The 14,301-nt window shown below is 47.7% G+C and overlaps 1 protein-coding gene and 1 long non-coding RNA gene across 2 annotated transcripts in view; one reads left to right on the top strand and one right to left on the bottom strand.

Moving 5' to 3' along the window:
- Mal (mal, T cell differentiation protein) overlaps positions 1 to 1,192 on the bottom strand; it is a 25,313-nt gene extending 24,121 nt beyond the window's left edge. The window contains exons 1-2 of the mRNA XM_010638200.3: positions 1,155 to 1,192; positions 239 to 330 (exon numbers count right to left, since the gene is read on the bottom strand). Of these exons, the coding sequence (XP_010636502.1) occupies positions 239 to 330; positions 1,155 to 1,192 (130 nt within the window). The remainder of the gene's footprint in view (positions 1 to 238; positions 331 to 1,154) is intronic.
- Positions 1,193 to 7,148: 5,956 nt separating this feature from the next.
- LOC104872004 lies at positions 7,149 to 13,589 on the top strand. Its single transcript, XR_783022.1, has 3 exons — positions 7,149 to 7,272; positions 11,120 to 11,325; positions 13,443 to 13,589. It is a non-coding gene; the product is annotated as an uncharacterized LOC104872004 (long non-coding RNA).
- The last annotated feature ends 712 nt before the right edge of the window (positions 13,590 to 14,301 follow it).

The following is a 14,301-nucleotide window of genomic DNA, read 5'->3' as shown; positions in this document are numbered from 1 at the left end:
CGCTCCCGGGAGCCCAGTGGCCCAGGCGCCAGAGCTCGCGGGTTAAGAGCTGGAGAGCAGTGGGCAGAGGAGGGCGGAGCCCCGGGCACTCGTCACGCCCCCAAACCCCCTTCTTTCCCTTCCGAAACCCCCTAGCTCTGGGGGTGCCTGGCCGGAGCGCTGCGGGTGTCTTCCCGAGGCACACCCGTTGCTGCGGACAAACAGAGTTGGGGACGGGGGTCCGACTCCTGCGTCCTACCCTGGGTGCCACCTCCCTGCTGGGCGTTGTTGCATTGAGCCACTTTGGCGAAGCGCTTCACAGCTTTGCACGCCTCGCCAATGATCGCCGTCCTTAAGAATGACAGCCATCCTAAACAGGTCCCGAAACCTCTCAGCGAGGACACCTTGGGGTCATCACTGCTTTAACTCAAATTGAGTCTGTCTTTCTGCTAGGTGCGGCTGAGGGTGGGTCCCTCTGACCGGAGTTTCAGGCAGGGGAACCGGCTGAGTCTTGCACTGGCCACCCACCCCTCTCCCTTGAGTGTCAAAGCCCAGCTCCCCAAGCAGTGTGCCGAATTCCCCCCTGCTTTGTTTCTGAGCTGTGCATCTAGGCAGGAGGTCGCCCTCAGCTGCCGGCCTCAGGGGCTGGACAGGTCGTCAGTGACTTACAGAACGGGAGGGGCACTGCAGGAGCAGATTGCCTGCATTTGTGCGTGTGGGCGACCCTTTCACCTCCACCCTGTGTCCTTTGGCTGTTTTCTGCCAGGTTGTTTTGTTTTTTCCTGTATTCCAATTTAAAAATTCCTTTTTGCCTTTATTTTTAAGCAAGGCTCACAGGCCAATATTTTCCTTTTGATATTTATAATATTACTGCTCAGTGTTACCCCCACTGCCCTTGGGCTTCACCCCAGCTATCACCAGGGAGGAGTTTCCCATCTCTTTTTCTTTCTTTTTCTTTCCCATTCCTGGAGGGAGAAGTAAATTCTTGGACATATTTTCAAAAAGCAAAAATCCACATGCATAAGCTAGCCATTATGAAAAAGGATGAGGAGTTCAAAGTAAGAAAATCTCCCTGTGACCCTGCTGCCACCCTTGGTGACCTGTGACTGGGTTCCTCTTCCAGGTCCCCAGGGCAGGACCTGTTTAGCCAGGATGGGTCCTGCCTAAGTCCTCACTCATCCTGGGCCTCTTCTATCTTGTTGGATGGTCCCATTGTGCCCTGAGAGGCCATCTTGCTTCTGAAGAGACCTGTGTGGGGACCAAGCCTCAAAACAAGGTGGCTACAGGGGCCAGGGTTTAGTTCAGTGGTGCCACTGCCTGCCTCACAAGCACAAGGTCCTGAGTTCCATCCCTGGTAAAAACAACAGCAAAAAAAAAAAAAACAAAAAAACAAAAACAAAAAAACCAAGGTGGTTACAGAGAGCTCCCACTGGCAAATCCAGCCAAAGCTGCTTGACAGTTTCTCTGTTAGTGTAAAATAGTAAAAATCACAAAGGTTCTATCAGCTCAATAATGTCTTTGCCGGGCCTGGTTTACTTCATTACTGATTTCAAACCTTTCTTGCTAAGCCCTGAACACAGGGGCCTGTGGCTTTGCGGGAGAGGCAGAGATCCTGGTGTGCCCATGAGGCCCAAAGCTTCTAGCCTTCCTTGAAGCAGGTACAGAGGAAAAGACCTAGGTAAACTAGTTCAATGCTAGGAGGGAGTTCCCAGGCTACTTGCTCATGATTTAGGTGGTTCACATTTATGAGGAATCTCGGATCACAATTTGGTTTCAACAGGATATGAAAAAATAGCTGGGGTCAGTAACTCCCCATACTGTCAATATTCCCAGGAACATAGTGGGTGTGACCTTGTGCATTGGTCTGGCTGGATCTGGGGCTTCTGTCACATTGTAAGGTGGCCTGGAGCAGTTCCTACAAAGTAAACACTGAGGAGTTAAGAGTGCTGCCCAGCCTGAGTCAGGGACAGTTCACATCTGGCTTGTGTGTGGCTGGGGAGGGAACAGACCCGAGGACCAGGGAGCTGGACATGTTTGGGGAAAGACCTGTGGGGCAGGAATAAATAATAGCAGGTGTGATTCACTTTTGAGGCTAGTAGAATGACTAGCACTTTATTGATGAGGTAAGAGAGGCTCAGAAAGATCAAGCAGCTATTTAAGGTCACAAGCTCTACACAGATGCTCAGCAGCCTCCCAAGTCCAATCTCTATGTTTCTCCCAGACATGGTCCTGGGGACTTCTTTCCTGAGGTGTCTCTGCCCAGTTGTCGGGCTTTGGACCTTTCCTTCCCTGACTGGGGACACAAAGGACTTGGGGGTCATCATCTCAGCTCTGGATGAGGGAGCTGGGCACAAGCCTGAGTTCTGAAAGTTACCTGGGGCTGGGTGCTTACCCCAAAGAGTTTTGTGTAAGTAACCCTCCCCCCAGAATTTCCAGGGGTGGCATGAAGCACTGAGGGCCCCTGCTGGACAGACACACCAATGGCACCCCAGCTGCCCCTGCCTCAGGGGAAGAGAAGCCAGCAAGATAGGCTCACTAAGCACCAGCATGGCCACAGGTGCTTGGTCCACATGACCTCCTTCTCTCCCCAGAGTGCTTCTGGTCGATATCACTCCACCAGACTCAGCGGGGGAGGTAGTTGCCTCAGCCACATGTCAGTCAACCAGGCCTCTGGACAAAATCCAAAGCTTTGAAAACTACAAGTGGTAGCTGCTCTTCAGAGGGCCCAGTGCTGGGCCTGGGGAGCACCCTGTGCCTTGCTGCCACCAGTAACAGTGAGCCACAGCAGCACTCTTCTTTCTGTTCTGTCTCTTTTGGGTCTGTGGTCAGGGACATATGGTGCTCTGCCACCTTCTGAGAAAGCCATCAGCGGGCTCCAAGGCTCTGAGCATAGGGCAGGGCCTGAAAGTGTCTGGGTGTCTCAGGGATGGGGTGAGGGTGGAAGGCATGTGAGTAGGGAAGATAAGTCTCTGTTACCTTGGAGAGTTCCACCCAAAAGTAGAACTGTATTCAAGTTGGTGGATACCAGGTCAGGCCTTCTCTGGGATGGGTCTGCGCTGGGCACTTTCCTTGTCTGTAGACAACACCATGGGGTGGTGTTTTAGTTTTTTCAGGCTGTTTGGACAAGTCACTGTTGATGAGGCAGTTTAGAAATAGCAGGAATACATTTCTCACAGTTCTGGAGGCTACATGTTCAAGACCGAGGTCCTAGAATATTTGTCATCTGGCAAGGGTCCACTTCCTGGCTTGTGGGTTGCCTTCTCTTTGTGTCCTCACATGGGGAAGAGCTGAGGGGTCCACAGGCCTCTTTTATAAGGGTGCTACTCATGGGAATGGGCTCTGCCCTCATGACCCAGTTGCTTCCTGATGCCAGGGTCAGGGTGTAACATGTGAATTTTAGGAGGACACCAGCATTCAGATCATAGTAGGTGGCACATGGACAAGTCCTTCTACAACAAGGCTGAGGTGGGCAAAGGCTGCTCTGTGGGTTCCCATTTCTGAGCACTTGTTGGGTGACAGTGCTACACCCTGCTTTTCACTCCCTATCAGCCCACGTTCAGTAAGCTCTGGGCAAAGGAGAGACCACAGAGCAGGGCATACACAAGCCCTGCCTTTCTGAGCTTACCACAAAGTGCAGGAGATAGCTAACGATCACGCCCACATATGTGATGATGTTTGGTGCTGGATGTAGAATGCAAGGAGCCCCAAGAGCTTCCACCAGCACAGCAGCCTAGGCCTAGGGTGGGAAGCTTATGGAGGAAGTGTTCCTAGCACTAGTGGAAGTGGTTGAGCAGGTAAGGGGAAGGAGTGTCCTGGCTCAGAAACAGAATTGCAAGTATTACAGACAGGCAAGTTAGCCCGAATATAGCAGGCAGCCAGAGAGGCGCTGGACCCGAGATAGAGTCATGATGACCAGGCTTTGGTCAGATAAGCAGGAAACTTGAGGTCAAGAATTAATTAACAAGAACCAAGTGGACAGTTAAGTCCGGGGATGTAACAAGCAAGGTGGTGGATGACCACATGACTACTTGTGCCCCTGTTTATCCGGAAAACTTACTTATTTCTCACTTTGCTCTTTTAATGAACCACTTGCACAGGATAGAGACCAAGAGGCACCTGTGGCCATACTCCTGCCTCGATTCCTCATAGACCCATTTCTAGTTTATGAAAACTTGTTTTAGTCCTATAGGTGGGCTTTAGTTGACTCAGAATGGTCTGTGCCCTGATCATCTTTTCGCATCAAAGCTCTTAGACAAAGAGTCCCTGTGGTGACTCACTTCCAGATCCCCTTCTGACTATTGGGAGCTATTCTTCTCTGCTTCATAAATATTCCTCCTTTGTTCTTGACTTCATTATTGGACTTTGTGAGATACAGACCCAGATTACACTGTTACACTAGGTTTGAGAACTAACCTAAGGAGACCAGTAAGAGTCAGAGGCGCTAGAAGGGTGGGGGAGAAGGTGGAATGTGAACAGCCACAGGGGCCCTGGACAGAAGGGAATAGGCACAGTCAGGAGTTCCGGGTAACAGGGGGCCAGGAATGATGTGGCTGGGGACACTGGGGGTGCTGCAAGGCTGTGTTGAATCAGGCCCTGCAGAGAAGAGAGAGAAAGGATGCCACGCCCATGGAGTAGCAGAGAAGTCCTGGGGGAAGGAAGGCCCTTGATCTCTACCAGGAGTGATGGTTCTGGGAAGAGCTGGAAAGAAACAGGAGCAGCTGGGCTCAGGGAGAAGAGGCGGACGTCCCAGGGTAGAAAGTGTACATGGAGAGTCAGGCCCAAGAGTGGTAACCTCATCTCTTCTTGCTCACCACCTGTCCAACACGTTGCACAGAGAATTTGGCTTAAATTGGCTGAAACTTCAGAAAACATGAGACAGGAACAGGGTTGGGCCATGGGTCCTGGGAATGCAGCCTGGGCAGGTTTAGGATTGGGTGGGCTTGGCTAGGTCAGGGACCATTTCTTGAGGTTTCACTCACAATACCCCTCAGATAGCCTTTGCCACAGAGCAGGTCTCCTTAGATGATTAGGCTGGTGTTGAGGAAGAACCCAAACTTAATGGGATGACCTGGGCCCCAGGTTTTTCACTCTGTAGCTCATGTTGCTGCCTGGAGCCTCCTCCAAAGGCCTCTTGAAGAACTGGCTCTCTCTTGGATGACTAGGAACCACCTACTAGAAGCCAGGTGGCTCTCCAGTCGGGGTCGGGGAGGACAGAGGAAACCTCTGACTATGACAGTTGCTCTCAATGACTGCAGATTCTTCTTAGCATTCCTGTTTTCTGTTGGAAAAAACAGTGTATTAATGATACCTGGTTCCTCCAAATCAAGACAACTATTTTCATTTCTCCTTATTACTATTGTTGCTATTATTTGCAATACTGAAGATTGAACCCAGGGCCTTTGCACTGAGCTACTTCCCCAGCCCTTCTTATTTTTTTATTTTGAGATGGGCTCTGGCTAAATGGCCCAGGCTGTGCTTGAACTTGTGATTTTCCTGCCTCGGCTCTTAGTGTGCTGGGATTAGAGATGTGTACCACCATGCCTAGCTTCTGCATATTATTTTTTAGAACTTACATAGAAGCAAACCTATCGACTCTCTCTACTTCCAGTTCCCTGGAGTTACATGTCCATTCACTCAGCCTCAAACAAATTTTCAAAATGCCATACCCAAGCTGTCTATGCCTGCAGAGTCTGGCAGAACTGGAAGATGCACATGGGAGCTTAGGAGGTGGCAGTGAGGCCATTGCACCTGCAGGCAGTCCAGGGTGGGAGCTACAAAGGCCCTCTCCAAGGCTAGTATGAGTCCTCCCTGGGTAGCAGATAGGATAGGATAGGATAGGATAGCAGTGGAGTTTCTTCAGTCCTTGGAATACTTGGAACAGAGCCCAAAGAAATGACACTGGTATCAGACCAGAGCTGCATGAACTGATCTGGGATATTGGAGATCAGTAACACCTTGAAATCACAACACATAAAAAAGCCATAAAACCTCAATCATGCAGAGTATGAAAACCTGCTGCAAGAGAGCCTGGCATGTTTTCCTGGAGGGCAGTAGGAACTTGCTCACTTGTCTCTGGGTGCCTGGTGCCTGGCACAAGCATGGGATCACCCAGAAGGGCAGGGCGAGGACGGAGAGTGGCAGGGAAAAGCAGGTGACACCGGGAAAGCTCAGGAAGTTTGAAGGCGCCATGGGGCTCTGTTCCACTGGATTCCTAAACTTGCCACCCATGGCACAGTGTGTCTTTGGAGTAAATTGGTTTCTGTCACAACAAATAGATGATTTCCCAGCTGTTAGGCCTAGAGGAAGAGAGAGGACAAGCTCTTGGAAGGAAGGGTGAGACCTTGTGACTGCCCCACCTGCATGATGGAGGAGGACACTCCTGAAGGGCGTGGAAGTGTGACAGGAACAGGTCAAGCTGAGGAGATGGGCACCACCACAGCCTGAGGGGAGGAGGGCTGGCCCTGGACTGGATAGCCCGCTTGTCTGGGGAGCAGCTGACTACAGAAATGGCCACTGTATCACGGAGGTGCCACAGATTAATCATCATCTCTGCATCACCTGCCAGACCTGTCACTTCCCAGACTCATCACTGTCAGACCCATCATGTCCCCAGGCGCATCCACAATCCCACCATTCCCCCAACCATCATGCTCCAGATCCTGTCACATCCCAGAGCTACAACCTGTTGAAATTGCTTTAAAAACCAGGCAGAATCCCAGCTCCACCTGGTTCCCTGAGACCTTCTCCTTCCTGCCCCTACCCTCACCGGTTGTTCTGTGGGAAAGGATAACACACTCCCAGGAAGGCCTTACGACCAGTGCATCTGCAAAGGTCAGTCACTAGACTGTCTTAAAATGTTTTAAAATCTTTAAAACCACTTTAAATTCACAACAAACCCGTGTTGTGACCTGATTTAAAAGCTCCCTTCTGTTTTTCACGCACTGAGCAACTTCACATAAATGGTTTGACTTCTCTGTGTATCGGTTTCCTTTCTAGACAGTGGTGATACTAATTCCTAGGCCAGGCCTTTTTTGGGTTCCTGAGCAGCTGGTTCCAAACCTAGAAGGCTCCATTTTGCTTCCGTGGCAACCTCTGGCCTCCTGCTCTGGTACCACTAGCTCAGAGGGGCCAGGCGCTTCTGCCCACCCTACCACAGCGTCTATTGTCCTCTGAGTCCCTGCTGGGGGACATAGAAGAGGAGCATCCTGCTTACACTTTCCGTGCCACTGCCCCACCAGTTACCATCTGTGGGAGTCTCTCCTTCCCCCAGCAGCCTCCACTGCTACTGGTCGGGTAGGTACCAGCCCTCTCTCAAAGTTTCTCCTTCTTCAAATCTCTAGGGATACACAGAACAGGCTTCTTTCTTCTGGTCAGACAGTGTAAGTGGGAATGCTAGTTGCTAACTATATGACCACTAATGGCTTCTGAGCTCATCTGACAGCCCAGTAATGATGGTCCTGTTAGGTGGAAAGGTTGCCACTATTGTACATGGGAAAGTGCAGAACATAGCAAAGACCTCTGAAAATAAATACCATGACAACAAGCAGCAGCAGGTTACATTCCAGAAGATTCTGTGGCTAGCTCACAGTCTCTGTGAGGGCCTGAAAAAGCATGGAGATGTGTCCCAAGGTCTGTCTGAGAAGGAGGAGGCCCTGAGGGAGGTGCACTGCAGCCTGGCCCACTGTTGCTTGTGACAAAGTGGGAATTGATCCTCTCCCCCAGGGGAAGGGTTTCATCCCTCTCCATCATACTAACCTTTGTCTCGTTGAACTCTTTAAATTGCCAGTCCCTGGTTTGAGTGGAATTTATTTATTTATTTATTTTTAATTTATTTTTGGTTTTTTGAGACAGGGTCTCACTATGTAGTTGAGACTGACCTGGAACTCACTATGTAGCTCGGTGTGGTCTCGAACTCACAGCGATCCTCCTGCCTCAGCCTTCCGAGTGCTGGATTACAGGCCTGTACCACCACGCCCAGCTTGAGTGGAATTTACATTACTTGGTGTTCTTATTGTTGCGGTTTGGATCTAAAATGTTCCTCAAATGCCTGTAGGCCCAAGGCTTGGTCATCAACCTGTGGTATTGTTGGAAGGTGGTGGGACTTTAGGAAGTGGGGCCTAGTGGGAGGAAGTTAGGTCACTGGGGTGATGCCCTTGAAGGCAATATTGAGACCATGACCCTTCCCTCTCTTTTTTTGCTTCCTGACCACGAGGTGAATATTTTCCTTCGCCACAGGCCCAAAAGCAACAGGGCCAAGAGATCATGGACTGAAACCTCTGAATCTATGAGCCACAATAAACTTTCCCTTCCTTGAGTTGTTTATCTCAGGTATTTTGTCCAAGTGATACAAGGCTGACACATTTATACGTTTAGGTACTACTCTCACGACAATTTTATCCTTTGCAAAGACTGTTCCAGACCAGTGTTTTCGTCTGTTTTTTTTTTTTTTTTAAACATAGTAGAATTTATCAAGCTTCTTTCTGATGGTTTGTTTTCTGTGTCCTAAGAAATTCTCCCCTATCTGAAGATCATAGTTTTCCTTTTCTCATTTAGGACTTTAATCCATTTGGAAATGATGTTTGTGCATGGTGAAGGTAGAAATCCAATTTTATTTCTTTATATGATCCATCAATTTTCCCAGCAATGTTCATTGAATTGACCAGTCCTCCCCGACTGCCCAAGCACCTGCTTTCAGGTGCCTGAGACAATCTGGACCCACAAACAAGAACTCGATACCAGTAGTTGCCTCCTGGAAGGGCCACTGGGTAGATTGGGGAGAGAGGTAGAAAGAAAATTCCCCCCAATCAATTTTTTTTCTTTTGAAACTTTACTGTAATTAAATAATAAAAACAATGTTTTGTTTTAAAAACTGAAAAGGAAATAGCTTTGTCCCATGATTCCATGCTACTACTGGCAAGTTCACTTCTGCTGGAAACCAGAAGGTTCAATGGGGGAGAATTTCCACTGCGTGAACCTAGAGTGAGTTTAGGGGCTCAGTTCTGCCTGTTCTTTCTGAGTTAAGGCAGCACATTTTCACAGCTGAATAAAGAGGCTGGCTCAGAATTATAACAGGATTATGAGCTAAGCAAGCTCAGGGAGCATAATCAAATCCCCAGTAACCAAGGAAGAAAAGCAATGCACGTCCAGTTCATCAGCACTTTCAGAGAAGGAGCCTGTGGGTGCTGCTGAGCTGGTGGTCTCAGCATTAGGTGTGAAGTCACCACCCACAGTGAGGCCCGGTGGGGGCACAATGTGAACTGGGATGTGGGAACTGGGCATTCTTTTCATGTGGATACCCACTCCAGGTGATGCAGGTCACAGTATTATAACAAGACAGCTGGTTGTAAATTGGAAGGCAAGATTGGAGCTTGAATTGGACAAAGAAGGGGGTTTATGGGTACACAGCCGGCAAAAGTGCTACTGTGGCCAATGGATCAGAATACTCCTGAATCTGACTGGCATACTTAAATCATATTAAATGGTGGCTCCTCTCACAACTACAGGTAGTGCATAGTTTTGTCCAGATGGGCCGTGAGGGGGGTTCTGCTGAAGACAGGTGGTAAACTAGGCAACCCATTGTGTCTGCATCTTATTAACAGCATGTTGAGTCATTGCCAATTGAAGTGTCCTTGGCAGAAGTGGGAGTCCAGCGTTATCCTGAAAGCTTAGTCTATCACTGTGGGTCTTTTCCTTGGTTGTCAGCATGGCTGATGACCTGCAAACCAGAGGCCTTTTGGATTTCAGGATTGGGCAAGGCCTACTTGATGGACATTGCATGTGCCTTAGCACTTGCCATGTTTAGTTGCAATACTTTCTCATTTGGAAGATTTTAATTTCTGCATTGCACACCAATGAAAACATCCAGCCCATCTGAAACAAGACCAACAATCAGCACAAAGGAATGCATTTTTACCTGTTGGATTTCTGTTGTCTGGTATTAATGCTCCTCTGGCATATAGGGTTATAAGGAAGGGAGGTACCTGAGAGAGTTAACTTATGAAGAGAAGTGGTGTGCTTAGTTCACAGTTTGGGATGTTCAATGGCATAACACTGGCCTGGGCTCAGGTCTGGTGATGGCCTTGCTGGTAGAGTCTCACAATGGCCCACTGCATGGCAAGAGACAGCCAGTGCATGTGTCCACATCTGTGAGTCTTCTCTCCTTCCTGTGCTTCATGAAGCCCCCAGGGTTCAAGCACAAGGCCCTACCTGAAGGTTTTATCTAGCTCTAATCATTTTCTGAAGGCCCTGCATCTAAACACCATGGTCAGATTATATTTCCAGCCTCTTAGTACCATTAGCATATGACTTTGGGATTAACTTTTTCAGGAATTTGGGGGACAAAACATATTATATCATAGCAGAGGAGTTGTCTGGTTTTATGATTATAGGATATGATATTATCTTGGATTATAATTTTTGTGTCCTGGGGCTTGAACCCCAGGTTTTGAGCATGCTAGCTGTAGCACTGAACTTGGAAAGTGATTTTTATTTACTATGGGGAGGTTTGTAAAATTCTCTAATAATCCACACTTTGTGGGGATGGATCTGTGGAAGGAGTCAGGGGCAAAGTCTGGGTTGATTATTCATCCCCAGTTTGGAAAGAAGCGTTTTTGAGTGGTAGAAATTTAGTCTCAAATGGGTCCCTACCAGATGGGCAAGTGTCTGTCTAGCCCATGAGGCGGTCTCTAGTGAGCAGTTCCCAAGAAAGTCTGTGCCCCCTCTCTACTTCCCAGACCTCAGGAGATGCAGACAGCTGGGGGAAAAACATTAATAAAAAGAGCCTCATATCAAATGAATCTTCATAGACTGGCGGCAAGACACATCTCTCTTTAAATATGAGGCAAGGGTGATGGGCAGGATTTTTAACCAGGTGTGTAAGGTTGGGTGACAAACACCCATACCATAGTTTTCTAATGAAAATATTTACGTTAATATAATGGTAGCCAGCTGTGCATCTTAGTAGCTGTGCTGGGGGAACACAGGAATTGACCTCTGTATTTGCCCACTGGATAGATAAATGGGCAAGGCATGTTGTCAAAGTTAACAACAGGTGAATTTTTACCAACCTTACACTCCGTGTTACATTTTTATGCATTTATAATTTGTTTTATTAAATATTTTCTTTTTATTTTTCTTGTAGAATTAACCCAATTCAGTGTAACATTGCATGAAAATACACTTTTACAACTTTGAGAGGTTGAAAGTAAGTCATCAGCTGATTTGTCTACCAATGGTGACTTGGTTCACGCAAGCCAAAGAAGTTGTGACAGTGAGATGGAGCAAGACATGACAGATCAAGAAGTAGAGAATGAAGATGCTGATTCAGATGAGAAAGACAACAGTAATGTAAATAAATAGTTGACTAGTTGAAATGCTACAAAAAGGTCATGCCAGTGATCCAACTTTAGAATATTAGAAAATGTTATTAGATTCTTGCCAGGGGACAAACCTATTGGATGGAATGCCAACACTGTGATTCATTGGTGGAAATTGTTTATAACAGGCGATATACCATAAGATGTTATAAAATACACTAGTAATGAAATGCAAGTAAAATGTTCTATGTGCACCAGTACTAACACTCGGAAACATTTATCATGACACTTTACTATCTGAAATAAAAGCCTTCTGCCACTACTGTCAGTCCCAAAGGGCTCACAAGTTGCTGAGGGGATGGGGTGGGCACGCTGTCACCCAGCAGTGGACCGAGGACAGAGGAGGCTACTGCCTCCTGCAGATGAGTCCATCAGGGGCGTGACTGGGGTCCATCCTATAATGGGAGGCCTGTAGCAGTGCCAGTGTGGGGTGCTGCTTCCATGACTCAAAGAAGGATGGGAGGCTGGCCACATGGCCCACAGGCTTAGGGCCAACAAGAGCCTGGTATTTCCCTAGAGGTGCACAGCAGAGGCCACAAGGGCCCAGGCCTCAGGAACTGATGTGTGACTGGCTTGGGTCCAGAGGCTGTGGGAGGCCAGGGGCGGGATGTAGATCCTCAAGTGAGGAGCCTCTGGAGGCACTCAAGGGAGTAGTGACAGGCCAAGGCAGGGCATGCACTGGTGACAGCAGCAAGGTGTGCAGAGCAGTTGCGAAGTCACTGACAGTGAGCCCAGGTGCCATTTTTCTTCCCGGGTGGAGCCCAGCAACACTTTTTTCCAGTGGGGTCCTTGAAAGACACGGGCAATAGTTCTGCACTCAATAATAATAAAGAAACAAACATGGTGGTGCATACCTGTAATCTCAGCCCTCTGGGAGACTGAGGCAGGAGGGTCCCAAGCTCCAGCCCAGCCTGGGCAACTTAGACCCTATCTCAAAAAAAAAAAAAGGGACCCAGCATCCGAGGATCTGGGAGCTGAAACTTCACAGCTGTCCTGAAATTTTCCCTGCTCCTGATCTAGCTCACTGAAACATACGAACAATTGGAGTACATTACTAAGTAATAGATTACATGATAGATTCTAAAATTATTGTCTAGACAATACAAATATAGGGCAATATTTAAAAATTATAACCCTTAGGCATAAAAAGATCCGATCTTCACCTGACTGTGTCCTTTAGAATCACCTCCTGGTATTTTCATTCTTTAGTCTGTGCCTCTGCTGCATGGCTTTGGAATTTTGGGTCCCTCTGACTTCCTCCAACTGGCCCTGTTGGAGGATCACCATGGCAGCTTTGGTTGTCCTTGCAGGAGGTTTTGGTCCTCGAAGGAGATTTTTGGTGCAGGAAAAAGCTGTCTGCAGGTTAGTCAGGTGTAAAGCAATACATATTTGCTTTACAGTGTTAATATCTCCTTCATTACACTCAGAAATCCAAACACCTAGTTTTGACTTTGAGCATCTAATTTCAGCCAACAATTTTTTATTTTTTTGGTACGGGAAGTTGAACTCAGGTCCTTGCACTTGCAAGGCAGGCAGTAGAACCACTGAGCTAAATCCCCAGCCCTGCCAACAAATTTTTAAATCTTACATATATTACCTTACTCTTTTTTTTTTAAGTACTGGGGATCGAACTCAGGACCTTGTGCTTGCAAGGCAGGTGTGGTGCCACTGAATTAAATCCCCTGCCCTGTTATCTTGCACTTTTAGCAATCATTTTAAGGATGTCTTTATTTTTTCATAATTAAATCATTTTAAAATTTTAAAGCCATATTTATAAGTGTAATAGTTTCTATTTTGCCTTTAAGTAGCCCAGTTATTTGGCATAAAAATTTCCTGAATATTGAAATAACTGCTAGGAATCTAATAAGTTAAATGTAGTAATATGATGTGTTTTAAATTCTCTCAAGTATTCTAACACTGTTTATAATGCAGGACATTTTAACTTCAAGTCACCAATATTTTGAACTAAAAAGCATCTCCTGGGTCAAGTTCTTTTAAACTTGAAAAGACCCCAAGAATTAGTTAATTATGTATAAATTTACATGAAAAACCACTAGTATGAGTTTGGTTCTGTGCTTCATTCAACAGCTTCCAGGTGTTGGTGATTCAGAGACAGGGGACAGCAGGCAGATGGGACAGAGAAGGAGGAGGCTTCAAGGGTCACCAGACTCGTGTGTGGGGGTGCTGGCAGCCTCCATCGGGACCATCGAGGCAGCTGGCTTATAGCTGGCCACTGGTTCCCTCTCAAGGTGCGACACCAGCTTTTAAATGACTATGACAGAAGCAGGTGGCCTAAGCTAAACTGTTAGAGGGGTTTCATCACACCTGCCTGGGATCCACCAAAGGGAAACAGTGACAATCATGTGTCACAAAATGACATATCAGCCAGTGACAGGCTGGAGACTAAGGTGGTCCTGTCAGATTGTATCATCCTGTGACATCTCAGCCATCCCAGAGCAACCTGTGCAGCAGGTGCACTCTGTGCTGTTCACACAATGACAAAATCCTCAAATGATACACTTCTCAGCCTGTGTCCCTGTTGTTAATCGATGCAGGACTGAATGGCGTGTACCTACAGTGACATGGAAAGGTGAAAGGGTCCAGGACCCTTTATGGAATGGCGAGTAAGGCAGCCAGAGACCACAGACCCCGAATTTCAGGGAGGGGCCATGGCCCTGCTTTTAGGAGGGTCGAGGACCAAGTACAACCAAGAATCTGGTTCTGGGCTTCACCATCTATGGACTTGGAGAATGGGCCTACACAGTGCCAAGCTCCACTAGGATGAAAACGTTCTCTGACAGCCCATAGGGCCTGCTGAGATGGAGCTGCCTTTACTGTGTGGTCCTAACACCACGATGTCTGGTGTGTTAGTGCCTGCACACTTGCTGCCTGATGAAATCCAGAAAGGGCCTTTGAGGCCTCCCTTGCAGCAGCTGCTTTACAGGCA

This window comes from Fukomys damarensis, unplaced genomic scaffold, assembly GCF_012274545.1.
Source record: "Fukomys damarensis isolate Sample0158 unplaced genomic scaffold, DMR_v1.0_HiC HiC_scaffold_9, whole genome shotgun sequence".
In the NCBI taxonomy this organism is placed as follows: domain Eukaryota; kingdom Metazoa; phylum Chordata; class Mammalia; order Rodentia; family Bathyergidae; genus Fukomys; species Fukomys damarensis.
The sequence above is the reverse complement of the archived record's forward strand: the minus strand, read 5'-3'. Positions and strand labels throughout refer to the sequence as shown.